Consider the following 17,946-nt stretch of genomic DNA (forward strand, 5'->3'; position numbering starts at 1 on the left):
TCTTCCAGCAATAACCTCTGTCTTGTTCAGATGATTCTGTCTGCTGTGTTGTGTCAAGCTGTCCTAGTATGTGTCCAGCAAGGTAGAAGTACAATTTAGAGTTTGGTTAGTGGTTGTACTTGTGCATAGAATACTGGTGTTACTTCTGCTACCCAGTGCAGACCCATGGTGGTAGGATGGCAGCATTTTAATGAATGACTTTGCATGCTTAATTATGATTTTGCATAATCCATTATTACAAATGGCTGTCCTGGTGATAATGGGCAGTGGTCAGAGGAATCCGTTCATGTATGAACCTGTTGCTGATCTAATTATGTGGAGGTGTAGTTAATATAACATGATATACAGCTTAGGTTTTGGTGAACATTTGTTCTGTTGTTCAGCGATCAGATTTAGGCTTATTTCTAAGTTTTGAGATACAGTTAGAAAAGTTCCCTTAAGTGACTGTTAATCTTTTTTAGAGCTTGAGGGCTAAATCCTCAAAGACTGATAGGGGTATGCAAATTCAATTGTCACTTGCCTGCCAGTGAACTGAATGGTATCAAGTTGGAATCTTACTTTCTTTCTTTTTTGTTTAGATATTGAAGAAGAATAAAAAGCTCCTCAAAGGTTTGGAAGGTTGAATGTGATCAGCATGAAGAGCTTAAAAGCAAAGTTCAGGAAGAGTGACGTAAGTACTTCTGCTATGTTTGACTGCTGGTTTTCATGCTGGAAACAAGTTCTTCACTCCCACCTTGATAAGCTTGTAGGTTAATGAATTACAGAGAAGAAAGCACAAAGGCAACAGCTGAGTACAGTATGCAGTAGGCTGTTTCTGTTTGTAGAGCCATTATCTGTTATGCAAATTAACAGTTTTACTACTTTGGTTCCCATTGCTGAATCATACACGTCTGTGGGGTCTGCAGCACTTCTGTTAGATTGTGCTGGTGCCCAGATTGGAACTTTGTTCTAGTTTTAGGGCTAAGCCTCATAAGGACTTTACTACCCAATCATATTTCTGTTTAGACCTAATACAGTTCTTATCATTGTTTGAGCACTTAACTCATGTCTCCCCAGTCTGTGGCAGGGTTTCTTTGTCAGCAAGAATACAGGAACCAGCTGAGCAATTAGGGCAGCTGTGGTTTATCAGTTCTAGTATGACAGGAGGGGTGGATATGAGGCTTGAGCAGTGGGGAAGGAAGACATAAATGTGGAAGTTCTCAGGAGGATCTCCAGAACAGCATTTAGAGAGACATTAGGCTGCACAAAATCTTGCTTGTTGAAGAAGTATTGGTGGACACCCAAACCTTGACATGTATAGTAAGCAATACTTCCCTTGGAGCAGTGGAACTAGACAGTCTAGTCCTGTTCTTGTGCTACTACTCATCCTAGGTTTTTGTGTCACTAGTAAGAAGTCTGTGAAATAGGTAAATTTATTTAACTGACTTTCCAGATGTCGTGTGGTATTTGTAACAGATACTCATGATCCGTGGAGAATGTAGTGTTTTGTTCTTCATCTTAATTTTGCTGTGCCCTTTTGAAAGAGGTGATGCCTTGTTTGTCATTGCTGGATTTGCCTGGGGTCCTGGGGCATTCGTGTTGGATGAAGATGCTTACATGTGAAAGTGGAGTGTTTTAAGAAGCTTTGGTGCTCCGGAGTTAAGTTACACAGTGCACTCAGTGTGTGTTTTGATGTAAAGATGGTCTCACAGCACACCATTAGAGTAATGTGTCTTCAGCCAGCCTGTAGTGCACATCAGTAGCAGAAGAAGGTAGAGTTGCTGTTATGGTGCGACCTGCAGATGTGCTGGCTGCTGCTCAGAAATAATTTTGGGCTGTGGATTAGCATTTGGTGCAGCTGCTGAATTGGTGTCCTTGCAGCAGCACTGGTGGATGATTTGCTCCTTCAGTTTAGCAAGAGGCATTTCTTAAAAGACTGCCTCTATAAGCAAAAATGAACCTTTGCTGTCTAGAATATCTAGAATATTCCAGAAATATTTTATTTTGGGTACAGAGGGAAGCACTTTTCGCTACTTAAGCAGTATTTGATTTTGCTGGTCACCAGATTGAATCAGCCAGTGGCAAGTGTCTTGTGCCACTTCACAACAAATAAAAATAATATCACAAATCTCTGGTGTCCCATCTCACTGAACTTGCCTTTCAGTTTAGAACTGCTAGAGTTCTGTGGTCAGACTTTTTTGCTCCTGTTCCAATGAGCAGCAGCCATTGCTATTTTGAGTTCACCCACACCACTAAAACTTTTAATAGGCATCTGCTTGGGTAATGAGAACGGTCTGCTGGCTAATACATGAACACACTTGGAAGTTAGGTGTGCCCATGTGTTAGGCTGACTTCATCCACACTTTAACGCTGCTTGGCTGGGCTGCTGCTCTAGAGCAAAGGCTAAGTGACACATGTGATGAAACCAGACCTTGCTGTAGGAGTTCAGCCACTGTCATAAATTGCACTGGTTCACTTATTCCTCACTTATCTAGCCCTGATAACTTGTGTATGCCTCTCCCCAAAATCAAGGGCAGTCTGAATGTAATTGCTGTTTTGATACTACTGCTGTCTACTGGCTGGAGACAAGGTTGACCGCAAAGGATTTTTCAGATACCTAAAATTTAGATATGCATCTCTAAGAGCACAACAGTCTAAATCCATGACAGTCTGGTTTCCTCTGTTTTGAAGCCAAGCCTTAAGGGCATAATTCAAGGCAACCAACAGGAGCTGTCCTATATTTTGTGCAAGATAAGCAAGGAAAATTCTCTTCAGTTTCCAGAAGCTGCTCTTAGTTACAGTTTTTGAGGGGGAGAAAAAGGATGTCTTTTTAATGGGAAGTAGTTGGTTGTATTTTGTCTCAGTTTATAAGATGTGGTAATTTCTCTTGGATTGGGGATGAGGGTAAAGTTAGAAGGGTTGGAGTGAGTTTTCTCATTGCTCTCTAAAAGAAATCTTTAATGTACTGTGTTTTAGAACTGAAGATGTCTTAGGGTAAGGAAGAGTACCCTTGTCTTAATCTCATTGTTAGCATTAAAAAATAGGGAGTGGGATGAGTAGGAGGTAAGTCTTCAAGATGTGCATGAGAAACAGGAATTGCAAACACTTCTCCAGCAGTAGGGCTGACAACATAAAACTCTCTACTGGAATGAAGACCACAAAGGAAATTTCACTGATGTATTGAAGCTCTTTAGTCTTTCCTGCAGTGGCTGAATTAAAAATGAGTATAGCTGCTGATATTCGAGTATATTTCTTGGTATCCCTGCCAGAAGGCATTGCTTTGGTGCTCAAATGATGCCAGTCTTGATGCTTGTGAAAGAAATGACCCTTCTCCCTCTTTTTCCACATCTGCTCTTCTCATTTTGAGGGTATCTGACCCTGCAGTGAGCTAGGTCAAGGACAAGAAGTGATGGGAAAATACTTTATGGGGTGAGTGCCAGATGAGTAACTCTGTGCTCTGTGTTACTGTAGGATCAGCCTTGGGAGGAATTGTGGAAGTAGGAGGAGCTGCAGGACATCCCTTTCTCCAGTTGTTGCTTGGTTTAGTTCCATTGTCAGGTCACACACTGAGAATACTGGCGCAGAAAGCACAAGGGTGGGCATGCCAGCAGAGGAGTTGCAGGAATACACAAGTAAATAAGGCTGTTAATTTAAATATTTAGCAGGATTGATATAGTCCACAGCTGAGAGATGACAGTATGACTCACAGATTAAGGGAGACTCCTCACTTCATGCTTTTGCTGTATCCCTGTATTTCACCTGATTTACTGTTTGTGAATCCAGCCCCATTAACTGGAGAATCCTTTGTCCTTGACACACTTAATCGCTGGGAAATCCTTCCTGGGGGTGACTGTTGCCATGTGAACACGTGTGTTTGGAGAGAAGGAATGAGATTTATCGCTCTGTCACAAATGACTATTGTCAAAGCATGATGTGTAGTCACAGGAGGATGCTTGTAGACTGGGAATCTGGGAACAGGGTGCCTGGGTGGGAGCAAATGCCAAGACTGGAAGCTAAGCAGTGGTTGTGCACACTTAAAGAATGTGTAGCCAACAGAAACCACAATCATGTCTTGACAAAGCAGCAAGTCTCTTCTGTCTGAGAAGCTGCATTTTCTCTACTCTTCTCATCTCTTGCTTCTCATTATCAAACTCAAAACCTACCATTAAACACATAAAAGCTAAAGGGATGGCCATTTTAATTGTTGCTGGAAGCTATCACATGTAACGCTTGAAAAGGTTGCCATAGTAATAGCAGGAGCTATCACTTCAGACCTGAATTTGTTTATACAGAGTCCATAGTTTATTCACACAGTGGAGAATGGATGTCTCTGCCCGGTGAGAGAAGTTCTTCATAGTTTCTGCTTAGAAAAACAAATTTTGAAAAATTACTATTGAAATATTACTGATGTCTTATTAGGCCTCTAATACTGGAGATTGTAGTGTTTTCTGTAGTAACTAGTCAGTTTGTGGCCTGACTTCAAAAGCGTCTAGAACCTTAAACAGTGGAAAAGTGGATTTTCGTATGTGTGAGGCTTTAGCCTGTCTAAACATGTTTTACCTGTTTCTTAAATATGACAAGGTGCTTATCAACATTTTCAGGCACCTACACATATTTAAGTATCTAGCTCTTGATACTGGGATGATGTAAGTATATAAGTGGTTTATTCAGGTAGACTGGCTTTTAACCATGTTCTTGGTTACTCTAGAAAAGGCATATTGTGTGAAGGGTCTGATGGTTTGGATTGTTTTCACTGTCTTAAGTGTGTGGGCAATAGCTGAAAAGCTTTAGGACCTTTTCTGTGAGTATTGAAGATCATCTGAAAAACACATATTGCAATTTGACAGAAACCAGTTTTCTTCTAAAAAGCTATCTTGTTGAATGGACAAGAAGATTTGTTTCCAAATACTCTCAATAATAATAATTAAAATTGTAGAGTGTTCTTTAACACTGAAAATTGACTGTGCAGTTCTCCAAAAATGTACTTAATGTCAGAAGCAGATCCAAGACAGGCTGGGATTCCCCAATGCTAATTACCAGCTTTAACTTCTGGTATTTCTGGAAATGCCTGTATGTTGTACTATTTATTACATGGGTGATGAGAAGTTTGTAGTTCTAATGAAAATTTCTGCTTTTTGGCCTTTGCTGTAGTCATTGTTCCATAAATCTCAAAATGATGAAGAAGTTAGGTATGTTGTAGTGTAAAATCTTAGTCTTAATCTAGACACTATGCTAATTAAATCTTGGCATTTCTTTTTAATGCCAAATGTTTGAAGTAGTGAGTTTACATTTAGCAATTTTTAAAGTATAGAAAGCTAACCTGCTTGGGTGTTTGGAATGGAAAGACTGCTGGGTTACATTCAATTAAAATCTGTGTTCTTGTGTGTTCTGGGCTGAATGCGTGGGAGAACAAAACTTGGGTGGGGCAACTTGAAAAGTAATAAAGCAGGATCTCCTGCAAACAGCTATTAAATTGCTCTGTCCACTGAAAGCTACAATTAACCCAAAAGGGAGCATGGGATTCAAATTTGCAGTATCTGCTTTGTACATAGGTACTTTAAGGGTAATTGTGACAAAAAATCACCACATACCATGTTATCTCTGGCAAAAAAAGTGAAATGGCCGTGTTGCTTGACCATTGTCTACAATTATTTAGAAAATGAATTACTGAAGCTTGCTTTTACTTCAGTATCCTGCTTTTTTTATGTGTTGGTTTGAATCAGGCTGAAACACATCATCATGACTGTAGCTTTTGCTCAGTTTACTGTTCTTCAGTGGTAATCTTTAATTCCACTATACAGCATGTGATGGAGTGTTGATCTCTGGAATACACAGATTGCGCTCAACCAGTTCTTCATGGGAATGGAAAATTGAACCTCCTTTCCCTCTTGAAATGAGTGCGGTGGTTCCTGATTGTCCCTCCCCCTGTTAGGAGTCAAGAGTTTTACCTTCCACCCCATATTCTGCTATTTGGCTTCATATCTCCAGTTCTGAGCATACACTCTGCTCTACTCAGCTTGCTCTGCTTTATCCAGGAAAGAAATTAAACCTGTTCTGACTATATTAGAGTAAGAACTGCTGGTTCCAGTCAGTTCAGGGCGAACCTCTTGCCATCAGAGGTTGGTAAAACATGTATTTTGTTTATTATTCACAGTAGGAATGTCCTCAGAGTACATATAAAATTATTTTATTCAGGTGAACTGTAATTCTGGCATGCAGGAGCCCTCTGTGAGGGGGCCAATATCAGCCCAGAAGTTATGCAGCATCTCTTTTAATGGTGAAAAGAAAATGTAATGGAGAAGACAAGCAAAGACTAACAAATAAGGGTGTGGGAAAACAGAAGGGAAGCAAGAATGTCTGAAAGGGAGAAGAAAGGAGGGATAGTTGAAGGGTCAGAGTTACTATTTTGGTAACTGTTCTGGGAGAAGAAGCAACTGGGCTGCTGTGGGTTGCCTGTTGATCATCTGTCTCTGGATGGGAAAGTATGAGGAGTGTTTAAGGCTAAATAACTTGCAGATATTCTGTAAACCACCTGCAGCATCTCAGGATGCATCTCAGAAAGGAGAGGGAATTGGTTAAATGAGAACTGTGCTATGGTGTTTGGAATTACAGTAGACAAACCTTAGTTTACTTTGAATAAACACATGGTTATTTCCTTAAACAGGATTATGAAATGGGAGCGAGTAGGAAGAAGAAAGGCAAATTGGCATATACAGACTGGAGAAAACTAGTATTTTTGAATCTGTTGGTAGCAAGAAAGGAGTCTTTTTGTGTAGAAACATTTCTTTTGTGTCCCTTTAAAGAGAGCACAGAAGTTCAAAGGCCTTCCAACTTTGGAAGAGTTAGGAAAAAAGCATTTGTAATTTTTTCATTTATTTGTTTATCTTTAGTAAGATTTAAATTTAAAGTAAAATAAATTTGAAAATTATAAATGAGCAATCTGTGTGTCCTTACTGTGGTACACTATATCCCCTCTTCCTTTTTGGCGCTGCTCGTGCCTGATCTGATATGAAGCTGTCTGTTAAAACTCATGTGGAGGAGAGGATTTTAAAGAATGGCCCAGTGTTTGTGTTTGAAAGCTTTTGCCTTGTCCTTTGTTGTTAGTGAAGACAGTTTGCTGTGAATATCTGCTGTAATATCATCTAGTGAATATTACACTCATACACTTTATTTTAGTGGAGATTTGAGCCTTTTCATTCTGTGCTTATATTTTGGTAGACTGTGAATGGTACAAGCAGACAACAAATGTTAAGGAGTGAGTCAGACTGAAAGAGGTGTATTAAATATGTTATTCCAGCAATGCATTCTAGTGCTGTTCTTCAGGAAGCTGTTCTGATTGTGTGTAGTCCAGGAAAATATCCAGGATTAGGGACATGTCAAGCCCTTTTTTGCTTCCTTGCACATTGTCACGTTGAGGTGTGCTGAATATACATCTCATACATGCTCTGAATATCTGTGAAGGTAAAGCATAGAGTAGAATGACTGTGTCAGTGGCCATTCTTCCCTGGAAATGGGAAGTCTGGACATGTGTACTTGTTCTGATATCTGAAAACCTGTTTAATGAGCCATTTTGCCTATTTCAAGGCCTGAATGATCTGGGCAAAGCTGCAGCCTAAAGCTTTTAAAAGTCCTGTTAACATTGAGCTGGCAAAAGACATCACAGTGGAATGAATCTTTTAACTACAGCTTCAGAATGTCCTAATTTCTTAGACTCAGAGTTCATATTCACGTGTATTGTTACTGCAAGTACTATCTTTTCCAGTATTTGGGCTGCTATGTGGACTCCATATTTACCTTGAAGTATTTTGAGGTAGAAAACTCTCTAAGTAGTGCTCTTATTCCACATGACACCAGCGCTACTTTCTACTGTCTGGATTTTGAGAGGTGGCATAGTATTATTAGCAAACCATAATGTGAAACTGGTTATTTTTACTCTTCTATAGCTGTCTAAGGACTCTCATTCCCTAGATATGCTGAATGTGATTGTCTCAGATGAAATACACAGCTAACTGTCCAGGACACTTGCATTGACTTGATTGTAATGATAGAAGCAAAGGTATTTTAATAACTTTGCAAATGATGTGGTTGCCGATGTGTATGTATGTGCCTGACATACCTGTGGGGCTCAGTTCATCGGTGCATACCTCTCCTCTTTCATCTTTGCTTCTTTGCTGTGTGTGGTGGAAACTTCTTAGGAATCTTACCAGCTTGGGTAACCTGTCTGGTTATCCAGAGCCTGAAACAGGGCCCTTTGAAGTCAGAAGAAAGACTTCAGTCTGCTTGAAAGAGCATTGAATCAAGAATGAAAACCAAAGTGCTGGTTCCGTGGACGCGCATGGCCAGCTCCAGTGAGGGATGGATTTCCCCTCAGTGAAGCATTGAAATACATTTGGCTGTTGAAAATGCTGAGATGAGCATGTTATCCAACAGTGGCTTCTTTCTGGAGTCTAGAGGAGGTTGAGTTTCTGTTCTTTTCCTCCAGCTTTTTTTTTTTCTTTGGGGGATGGTTGCTTATGGCATGATCCAATTCTGTTTGACAGGAGCAATGGCAACCCACTACATCTAGTTTCAGTCTACCCTCTTTTAGTTTAAAACCATTATCCTTTGTCTTACTGCCCCAAGTGTGAAGAAAAAACTCCTCTCCATTATTTACCAGCTCGCTTAAAGTATGAAAAGGCCACAGTAAACTATTCTGGAGCCTTCTCTTCTCCAGGCTCAGCAACCCCATCTCCCTCACCTTGTCCTCAAAGGAGAGGTGCGTCCCCTTTGATCTCCATCAGGTTCCTGTCCCTGCTGTGCTGGGAGCCCAGGGCTGGATGCAGTGCTCCAGGTGGGTCTCAGCAGAGCAGAGCAGAGGGGCAGAATCCCCTCCCTGCCCTGCTGCCCACGGGGCTCTGGGTGCAGCCCAGGACACGTTTGGCTCTCTGGGCTGGGAGTGCCATGGCTGGGCCATGTGCAGCCTCTCACCCACAGCACCCCAAGCCCTTCTGGGCACGGCTGCTCTGGGGCTGCTCCTGCCCAGCCTGTGCTGCTACCAGGGGCTGTCCTGAACCTGGTGCAACGTCAGCACTTGTCCTTCTTAACTTCATGAGGTTCCCACAGACCTGCTTCTTGAGCTTGTCTAGGCCCCTCTGGATGGCATCAGTCAAACACATCTCTTGGCATGCTGTTATCTGTAAGTTTGCTGAGAGTGCACTGGATCGCACTGGCTGTGTCACAAATGGAGACACTGAGCAGGTCTAGTCCCAACATAGACCTCTGAGGGATACCACTCATCACTGATCCCCATCTGGACATTCAGACATTGGTGACTGCTTCCTGGATGTGGCCATCCAGCCAGTTCATTGTCCACCAGACAGTCCATATGTCTCCAGTTGAGAGAGCAGGACTTTGGGAGAGGCCGTGTGTTGATGACACATTATTGATTATTTCTGTGTGCTTATCAGGGGAAGAAGCAGGACCCTTTTCTTAATTCCTTCACTGTGGCTAAGGGAACCTGAGTTCCACCATGGGCTTATGCCTTACATTGTTGAGAAAGGCTACAAGTTCAAACTGTCTTGGAGTGTGTTACTGGCACAGTAACAGCATACTTAAGGATGGAATTCTTGTGGATTTAGTTTTGACCACCCAGTTGTATTCCTGTCCCACTTGGTACAAACAGCCTGTAGCTGTCTAATTTTGCTGGATTTGTCTCACAGCTGTCTCCAGTCCTGTGTCAAAGTGTGATAAATGCAGCAGGGCAGGTGTGCATCCCTGTAGCCCTGGTGTTGCAAATAGGGCTGTGCATGTGAAGTGCTGCACAGCAAGAAGCTGCCCTAGGCTTCGTGTTGGGCAGCAGGTTTTTTTTTCCAGTAGTGAATACCACTTCTTAATGCATATGTTGTTTGCTTGTAAACTTGGAGTTGCTCAGTGTGTTTTGGTTTTGTTTCTTGTAGTGTAGGTTCCTTGTGTGCAAGCCAGGTCTCGCTTCAGCTGGATTGCTATGCTGGTTATTTACCATGTTGTGCACTCAAGAGGAAGGTTGTGTTTCCATGTGTTTGTGAGGAGCATTAGCTCAGATTAATGTATGTCACAGCAAAAAGGTCTTGAGAGTTTCCAGCGGTGATGCACTGCAGCTATCTCCGTTTGCTCAGATGATGGTAAGATGCAAAAGATCAGATGTAGGCTGTTGGTTTTTTATGTTTGTGAGTAATTTTGCTTTCCTTTGAGGGTCATTTAAGGAAAGAAATGTACTTTATGTTAATTTATATTGTTTTCTAAACTGTGATATAGTGAATGGGATGGGACAAGCATGAGCAGTGTGTGGGGAAAATGGCTATAGCTAAGTTTCTTCTGTTGAAGGGTGGCAACTGGTTTCTGTTGAAATGCTTGGGATTTTGGGATAATACATAATAATAATACATGGTATGTTTTTTTCTCATTTTTATGTGTGATGCTCGCTCAGTCATTACACATGAGGTGGTGAATACCAAAGTTTCTTTATTATTTTCTTCTTTTAATTTAGGCTAGCTGGGGGAGCAGGGACACTCCTCTGGCCATAGAAGCTTGTGTCCAGACTCTTCTCATTCACTGTGTCTTTGCATAGTTTTGGGTAAATGAGCAGCTATGAGTGCTGTTTCACTCTGTAAAATACACAGTATCTGTGTCATTTAGCCATGCAGTGTTGAAGAGAGGGCACCCAGTCCAATTTGAGAATTTCTGATGCAAAATGGAAGAACATGAAGTAAGTGTTCTTCAGAGACCAGGAAGGCAAGTTTAGCAAATTAACTTCTAGCTGAAATGTACTTGTCATTTTCAGTGTGTTTCTTCTGCTAGTATAGGAATGTAATTATTATGCCCTGGAACTCCATACAAGAGAGTTTCCATGCCTGGAATTTAGATTTGTAATCTGCTTCCTCCCACTTCCAAACCCAAAGTATCATGATACTTTTAGATGAAGATCAAGTCACTTTATTATTTCTTCTTGAAATGCTAAGTTACCTGTTTGCTGCAGTGGTGACTGTGATTATGTCCTTTAAGCTCACAAGAAAAAAGCCTGCTATCTAGAAAGTGTGCCTAAATGCTACTTAATGACAAATATCTTCCTGCTCTCTGGCAGTAGCAATTCTTCCACTCATTTTCCTCTCCTGTCTCCTGGGTAACTCCCATAGGTTTAATAACTGTGGCTGGGGCAGAATTTTAATTTTCCTAAACTTATGTTTCTGGTTTTGACATTGTTAGTTTTTCTAATATTTGGTTCCCTTCCTCCCACCCTCCACTGGCCTGTAAATTACTTTAGCAGTGCTCAGCGTCTTCAGTTTTTTGAAAGTAGGATTGTTTCAGTTCTGTACACAAGGCAAACACAATTAGAAAATTTCATCCTTTGACATAAGAAAAACAACCTTGTACGTGGTACATGTACTGAAGGTGTCTGTAAACAAACTTAGTGTAATCTCACGGGGGTGGGGGGAATGGACATTGTAAATCTTGCCATTGGAATTTATTTAAGCTGCTAGTTGAAAATCATGAGAACTGCCAATGCAGTGCAGTAAAGGACGGAAAGGTCAGGAGACTGGAAAAAAGGCTCAACCCCTCATCTTTCAATGCAATTTTTTGCAGCCTTGTGCAGGAGCTTATTATCCCACTTTCACACCTTAAAAATAAGGGAGAACTGTGGAAAAATATTTCAATGGGGTAATTGTTGTGGATAGAATAGTAGTTCTGCAGTGCTCAAATACTGTGGAAACATTTGGACTGTGTAAATTCCCTTTAAGGAGAGACAAGCAGCTTCTACCACACCCAAACTAACAACTTTCAGAGTTCTGCATAGCTTGGGTCTCATCAGACTCTTCTGACTTTGGTATGTCAGCTAGCTATCGTGACCAAGAAAAACCAAACTCTGCCTCCTGTTTAAAATCTCTTGGTATTTAGTGTTGCACACTGCTGGAGATCAGACCTGCTTTGCAGGGCACTTGAGTTTGTCCCAAATGTGTGTAAGTAGGACTGCATGAGGGTTCCATCAGTAAGATTCAAAGGGGTGACTTTAAGTATAGAAGCTGTAAATGTCCTTGATGATAGTCTCCTTTAATAGTCCCCGATGATAGTCTCCTCTTTCTGAGAAGGTGAGACCTGTGTTTGTGGTGACAAGGTGCTGAGGACTTTGTAGGATTACATCTTTTACATTTTAGTAGTTCAGTTGTGTGATTACTCGCAGTTTTGTCAATGCATGATCATACTCTGACCTAGACCATGTCCCCTCCTGCCTTCAGTGTGTGTGATTTTGGATGAATTGTCAGTTTTCACACACAGCTGAAATGCATCTTCTTTTCAAGTATGTTTGAGTAATCCATAGTGATTAAGCAAAACAAGTAGGAAAGAATGTGATCTCGCTATATGCCACGATTGTAATGACCCCTCTTTGCAATAAATCAGTTGTTTGTCAGAAGACTCATGTCTGCATAAGCACACGACATTGCTGCAGACAGGAAGTGCCCTAGTCTGTTGACCTCGTCTCCCAGGGAAAATCAAAAGTTCTCATTAAATTTAAAAAAAAATAACAAAACCAAGAAAAACTCCCCCAACTTGTCCTAGTAGAAGATGAAGGCAATAATATGTATAACCTCTTTCTTTTCTGTTGTTTATGAATGTGCAATCTGATATTTAAATTGCTTTTAAAACCTTTTTAATGCAGCTGAAAGGAGTGAGGTCAGATATATTTTCTTAGGGTTATATTACACTCCACAAGAGTGAACAGGAAATGGTTTAAAGGAATGCCAAGAAGCCCCTATTCCCTAACCAATTCCCTTGTTTTTTCTTAACCAGCTTTATTTCACATTGCATGCTTCAGCTGCTGTGAGCTTTTCTGGGTTGAGTATAGGGGCAGATTTCAGTGTGTTCTTAAGTTACATCACCCAAGTTCCTTTGCCTGCATTTTAAAGAAGAAAACTGTCTGGATTCTAAATACAACTGTATACAGACTAAATGTGGTGAAACAGAGATCTTGCTTTGTGCATTTCTGATCTGTTAGAAATGGTTAGGTGTGCTGTCTTATTGACACTGTTAATGTTAAAAGAATATTCATCACAATTTCCAATTATTACCGCTGTCCTCAGGGATTTGCATATGAATTTATGCAGTACGATCCCCATTTATTGACTTTATTTCTTGAATTCTTATTCTTCTGTTTCTAGATAGGTTTTCTTCAAAGCAGCCTTTTCTTTTTGTCATCAAGTCTGAGTTTAGAAATTTGAAAGAAACTTCCATATTGCAAAATCCATGCTCTTACAAACTATCAACAACCTGTGCCCAAAAAACCCAAAACCCATACCAAAGCAAAAAAAAAAAAACAAAAAAAACCACCATAAAAAACCCAAATCCAGATTTAAGTGTTTCTGTATCATACACTAACTGAAATATTTAAAGACCATTTGTCTCTTCGCTGGTTTTGCTTGTCACCTAGAATATCCAGTTAAGTAACACAAAGGAACACCTTGTAGAAAATAAATTTTGGAAGTAGGTATTTCAAAGAGCTGTGAGGGATGTAGCTTGTTTTGTGGAGTGATCTGCCCACAGCATGAGCTTGGGCTTCCTGCTATTCATAGGTGAGGCAAGTCCCTTCCTCTGTGGGGAAGGTTACTTGCTCTAGAGTAAGTCACTGCTTTCTGAGGCTTTGAACAGAAGTAGTGAAGGCTCTCCTAACACCTGTTTTCTGACCTAAAAGCTCACAGATGTTTTCATACCTGACCTGTCTGATTCTAGGAGTGCATTTAGTGGTTGGTTAATAGGGCAAATCTTGAAAACATTCACGATGTTTACCAGAATGCTGCCACAGTGAACATGCAAGACTAGACCAGAAATGTTCAAAATTCCTTCACAGAATGTGTGTGATGTGGATTTTTTATAGTCTTGTCTCTTCACAAGTCATTTCAAACACATACACATTAAGCATAAGTTTCAAAAATAACCTACTGCTGATCTTAAAATGTCCTTAAATAGTCACGTTAGACATTATCCTGGACTTTTTCAAGCTTGGATATCAACCCAGGATGTCTAAAGTATGACAAAACTAGATAAACTCAGGATGTCTAAAGTATGACAAAAGTAGATAAGCTGACCAATAGTGTTGTACATGACCAGGAGTTTAAACGTACTAATCTCCAGCTCCTGTCCTATTAGGAATATACAGTTGTAGCTTCTGGACACTCTGATTTGGCTTCCCAGGGTTCAGCAGCTTTGCTGACCACCAGGATTCGGTGATCTCTTGTAGCAGTGTTTACAGAAGTCAGAAATATTTGCACAACAGTAATTATTAAAAAGGACTAGGAGTTGTGGTTATGAAATCCATCACCCATAACAATAATTAACACTAATGGTTGTGTAGAAGGCAAGTAGTATGCTAAGAATCTACAACTGGGACTGAGTGCCTGCTACGTGAGATCAAAGCCATGGTTGTTGAATACTGTAGCTTATTAAGCATGGGGACAAGACCTTAAAATGTAATTAGAGGGTCTTCTGTAGTCTTTCTGACATTTGTAATTCTAGACTTGGTTAGTTTTTCCACGCAATTAATCCTTATCAAATGTGTGATTTGTTGCACCTTGGATTTGTAAGGCAAGACTCAAAATTATAGATCTTCCAGTGTTACATCCCTTGCTCACCCTGCATTTCTGGTCAGTTTTCTGTTTGTTCTTGGGCTCTTTTGGTAGGGGAAGACACCAACAGAGAAGACTGCAAATGGTAATTTTTCTTTCTACTTCAGGAGTACTCTGGCAAAGTTCCCTTGAGACCTTTGCTGGATCTTTACCATTACTTGCTTCCTGCATGAGTGGAGAGGTCACTTTGGTCTCTCTTTTTGGGAAAAGGGTTAAGGCATTTGAGATTGCCTGCCGTTGCTGAGCCCTGGAGAAAAGTTCTTGGTTGGAAGCAAAACAAACAGAAAAACTAAAGGAAAAGAGAGTATGTCTACGGGCATGGAGTCTGACTTTTATTTGAAATAGAAAAATAGAAGCTTGCACTGACATGAATCATCATCATCCATGTTCTGTTCCTTGTTTTCTCTTCAGCTGATAGTGGGTGGGGTTCAAAAGTATTTCAAGCTAAACTAACTTCAGAAGACACCAACTTGGGATTGCATTACCATCGGCCTGGGCCTCCATTGTCCTCCTGCAGCTTTGAGGATCTTTTTGGCGTTTCTTCATGTGGGTTTTTCACACTGCCCTTGAGGCATTGTGCTTACCAACAGATCTTAGTTGTTGTTGCTGCTATAATGAAAAGCATTGCTGCTAAGCCGTGCCTTCTTCCCTCTTTCCATATCCTTTTGCTGTTCCCTGCAAGTTTATTGTGTATGTGTGTGTCTGTACCACAGAAACCTCGTACTGGGCCAGGATCTTGCTATGCTTAATGCTGTTATTTTTATCTTCCCGCCTTGCCTTTCCAGTTTGAGGGGTTCTTCTTTTATGAGGTTTTGTTCTAAAATGAAAGCCGCATTTCCCACTTACGAAGTACCAAATGCAGATGATCATACCTTAAAAGAGACACTGTGCTTGTTTGTGAGGCAGCGAGTAAAACGTGATTTGTGCTACGCAGACATGCCGAACATTAATAAATTCCAATCACCCAAGTCGATGAAAGACGCACATTATCTGTTTCTGGCAAGAATTATATTGCATCTAATTAGGCCCAACTTTAGAACATAGCATTTCATGAGGAAAGTTAATTACAATGGCTTTAGTCTTTGTTACAAGAAAGCAGTGGTGGGGAAAATCAGCAGTTGACGTTAATTTGTGTTCTCTTGCTTAATCAGTCTTTTAGCATGTAAGCTTGTCAGGGCTGCCATGCACAGCAATTTTTTGGGAAGAATGTAACTTCTGCTGATGAGAATGACAGAGAATCTCATTTCCAGTAGTAGAAAGCAGTGTTGTGTTCATGCAGTTCTCCCTCCTCAATGGCTCAGTATAGAGTGCTTTTAAGGGAGTTAATCAACTAATTTCTTTTGTGTGCAAAGTGAGGGTTGGAGTTACTGCCATTGGTGTTAAAAAGTACCAAACACATTCTATTTGTCATCTCTCTCACCTTCCTTCTTGATCCCCTAATTTAAACTTCCTTTCTGAGCAAAGCAAGTCTCCCTGATTGATGTTGCAACTATGACTGGGTTCCCTGCAGAAGTTGTAAGAAAGTAAGGTTACCACTTAGGAAACATCTTAAGAGCGTTTACAGTTCTTCTTGGGATTGGGCAGAATCAGTCTTAGATACCTTACATTTCACAAGGTCCTTTGTGAGAAGCAGAACTAGTGAAGTGTGGCTTCCCTGCATGGTTGTTTTGTAGTTCTCCACATTATCACAGTACCTGTGGTTTTTCACTCTGGCCTTCAGTGTCTGCCTTTTCTGCTCTTTTTCTCACCTCTGTGCGGAGGCAGCTCTCTCCCATCACTCTCTCCTGGGTCCCCCATGTCCCTGCCAGGCATCACATAGTGTCTGCTGGGGCTGTTCCACATTACTAAAGCAGGTAGTGCAGGTAGCTCTTTGGCTTTTCACAGGTCAAACACAACAGCTAAGCTCGTGCTGCAGCCTTCGGTGGAAGCACAGTATTATTCTTGTCAATATAATCAGTTTTTCATGAAACTTGCATGAGTATTTATCTTGGAGACTGCTTTCTAGCTTTTGATAATCTTGGAGTAGGTATACTGGTATAGAATGATTGCATAAATCTTTAGGGGGTTGGGGAGGGGGAGGAAATGGTACCAAATTAAATTTTATTTCTAGAGGAGCAATTCTGGAACAAGAACAGGACCCTCAAACCTGTATTGCTGAGTTGGCTAAAACCAGCTTTATCAAAGGATGAATGTTTCTTTTGGTCATGAAGTAGTGCTAACAGAAAGCTGCCAGCTGGGACCTGTTTCTAAAGCTGACAATTTATATTGAAGTACAGGGATGTGATTTCTTCCTGTGCTAAATAAACTTGTTAGGAGATCTGATTCGACTCTGTAAAATAGTTGGAATTATGAAAGTAATGTTGCACAGAATTTTTTTTTTAATTAAAGCTACCTAACGTGACTGTTCTGGAGACTGTCTTTCTTTTGTCAAGCATCTGGCTGTCCTTACAATTTGAGAATAATTAAGTTTAGAGGTTTTTTTCTCTCTAGTGCTTTGTGCAATGGCACTTTCAACCCTAACGGAAATGTTAGGATAAACTGAACTCTGACACTCATCTGCCTGCGCTGTTTCTAATAAAAGAAGTAGACCTCTGCCTTTTGCAACATTACAGTATTTTTCTCCTACCTGATATCATATATGTTATGCTGATAGGTGTAACCTCTTGCCAAAGAAGAGTCATACTTTGTCACTCTCACTGTTTTGAGAACATCAGTGATAGAACTTGCATCCTGTTTCTTGCTACTTTTATACTGTTTATTCAGACAAGAAATTAAAGAGAATAAGGTATTTAGTCTTTATCATAATTGTGCTTTGTTGTATGATACAAATTTTCCAGCTTCACTTTCAGAGGTTATTAAGTCTCACATGTCTGAGAATGCATATGCAGGAATGCCGTCTGCCTGGTGCCTGCACTGTCCAGGTTGCTGCCTCCTCCATTCTGTCAGGGTAGCAGAGGTTTTAGGGGAGGAGGCTGCTGTGATGCCTTGTTTCAGGAGATGGTGCCTAAAAACTGGCAGTCATTAAATAATTTCCACGCAAAATCTGCATTTTCTGTATGGGAGATACATACAGCTTTCTCAGGAGCTCTTCCCATGAGCCTGTTACCTGGGCAGGGTGCTGTAGCCTAGTGAACAGTGAAAATGTGTTACTGTGATAGCAAATCTGTCTGACAGGTTCTTGTATCTCAGACAAAATGCAAGTGGTGGTTGGACAAATCCTGCAGCACAGGTTCTGTGGAGCTTGGAAACTGCTCCACAGATGCTCTTTCTGTGAGAATAAATTCTTTATGGTCTTATTTGACTTTGCTTGGCTTCCCCTCTTTCTTCTGAGACCAGC

General features: G+C 40.8%; 1 protein-coding gene across 3 annotated transcripts in view; it reads left to right on the top strand.

The window, feature by feature from the left end:
• Positions 1 to 17,946, top strand: part of RAI14 (retinoic acid induced 14) — a 93,273-nt gene that overhangs the window by 9,856 nt on the left and 65,471 nt on the right. For all 3 annotated transcript variants that reach the window (XM_064736082.1, XM_064736084.1, XM_064736083.1), the window contains exon 2: positions 579 to 670. In XM_064736082.1, coding sequence (XP_064592152.1) covers positions 635 to 670 — 36 coding nt within the window. In that variant the 5' untranslated portion in view covers positions 579 to 634. The remainder of the gene's footprint in view (positions 1 to 578; positions 671 to 17,946) is intronic.

This window comes from Zonotrichia leucophrys, chromosome Z (genome assembly GCF_028769735.1).
Source record: "Zonotrichia leucophrys gambelii isolate GWCS_2022_RI chromosome Z, RI_Zleu_2.0, whole genome shotgun sequence".
Lineage (NCBI taxonomy): Eukaryota > Metazoa > Chordata > Aves > Passeriformes > Passerellidae > Zonotrichia > Zonotrichia leucophrys.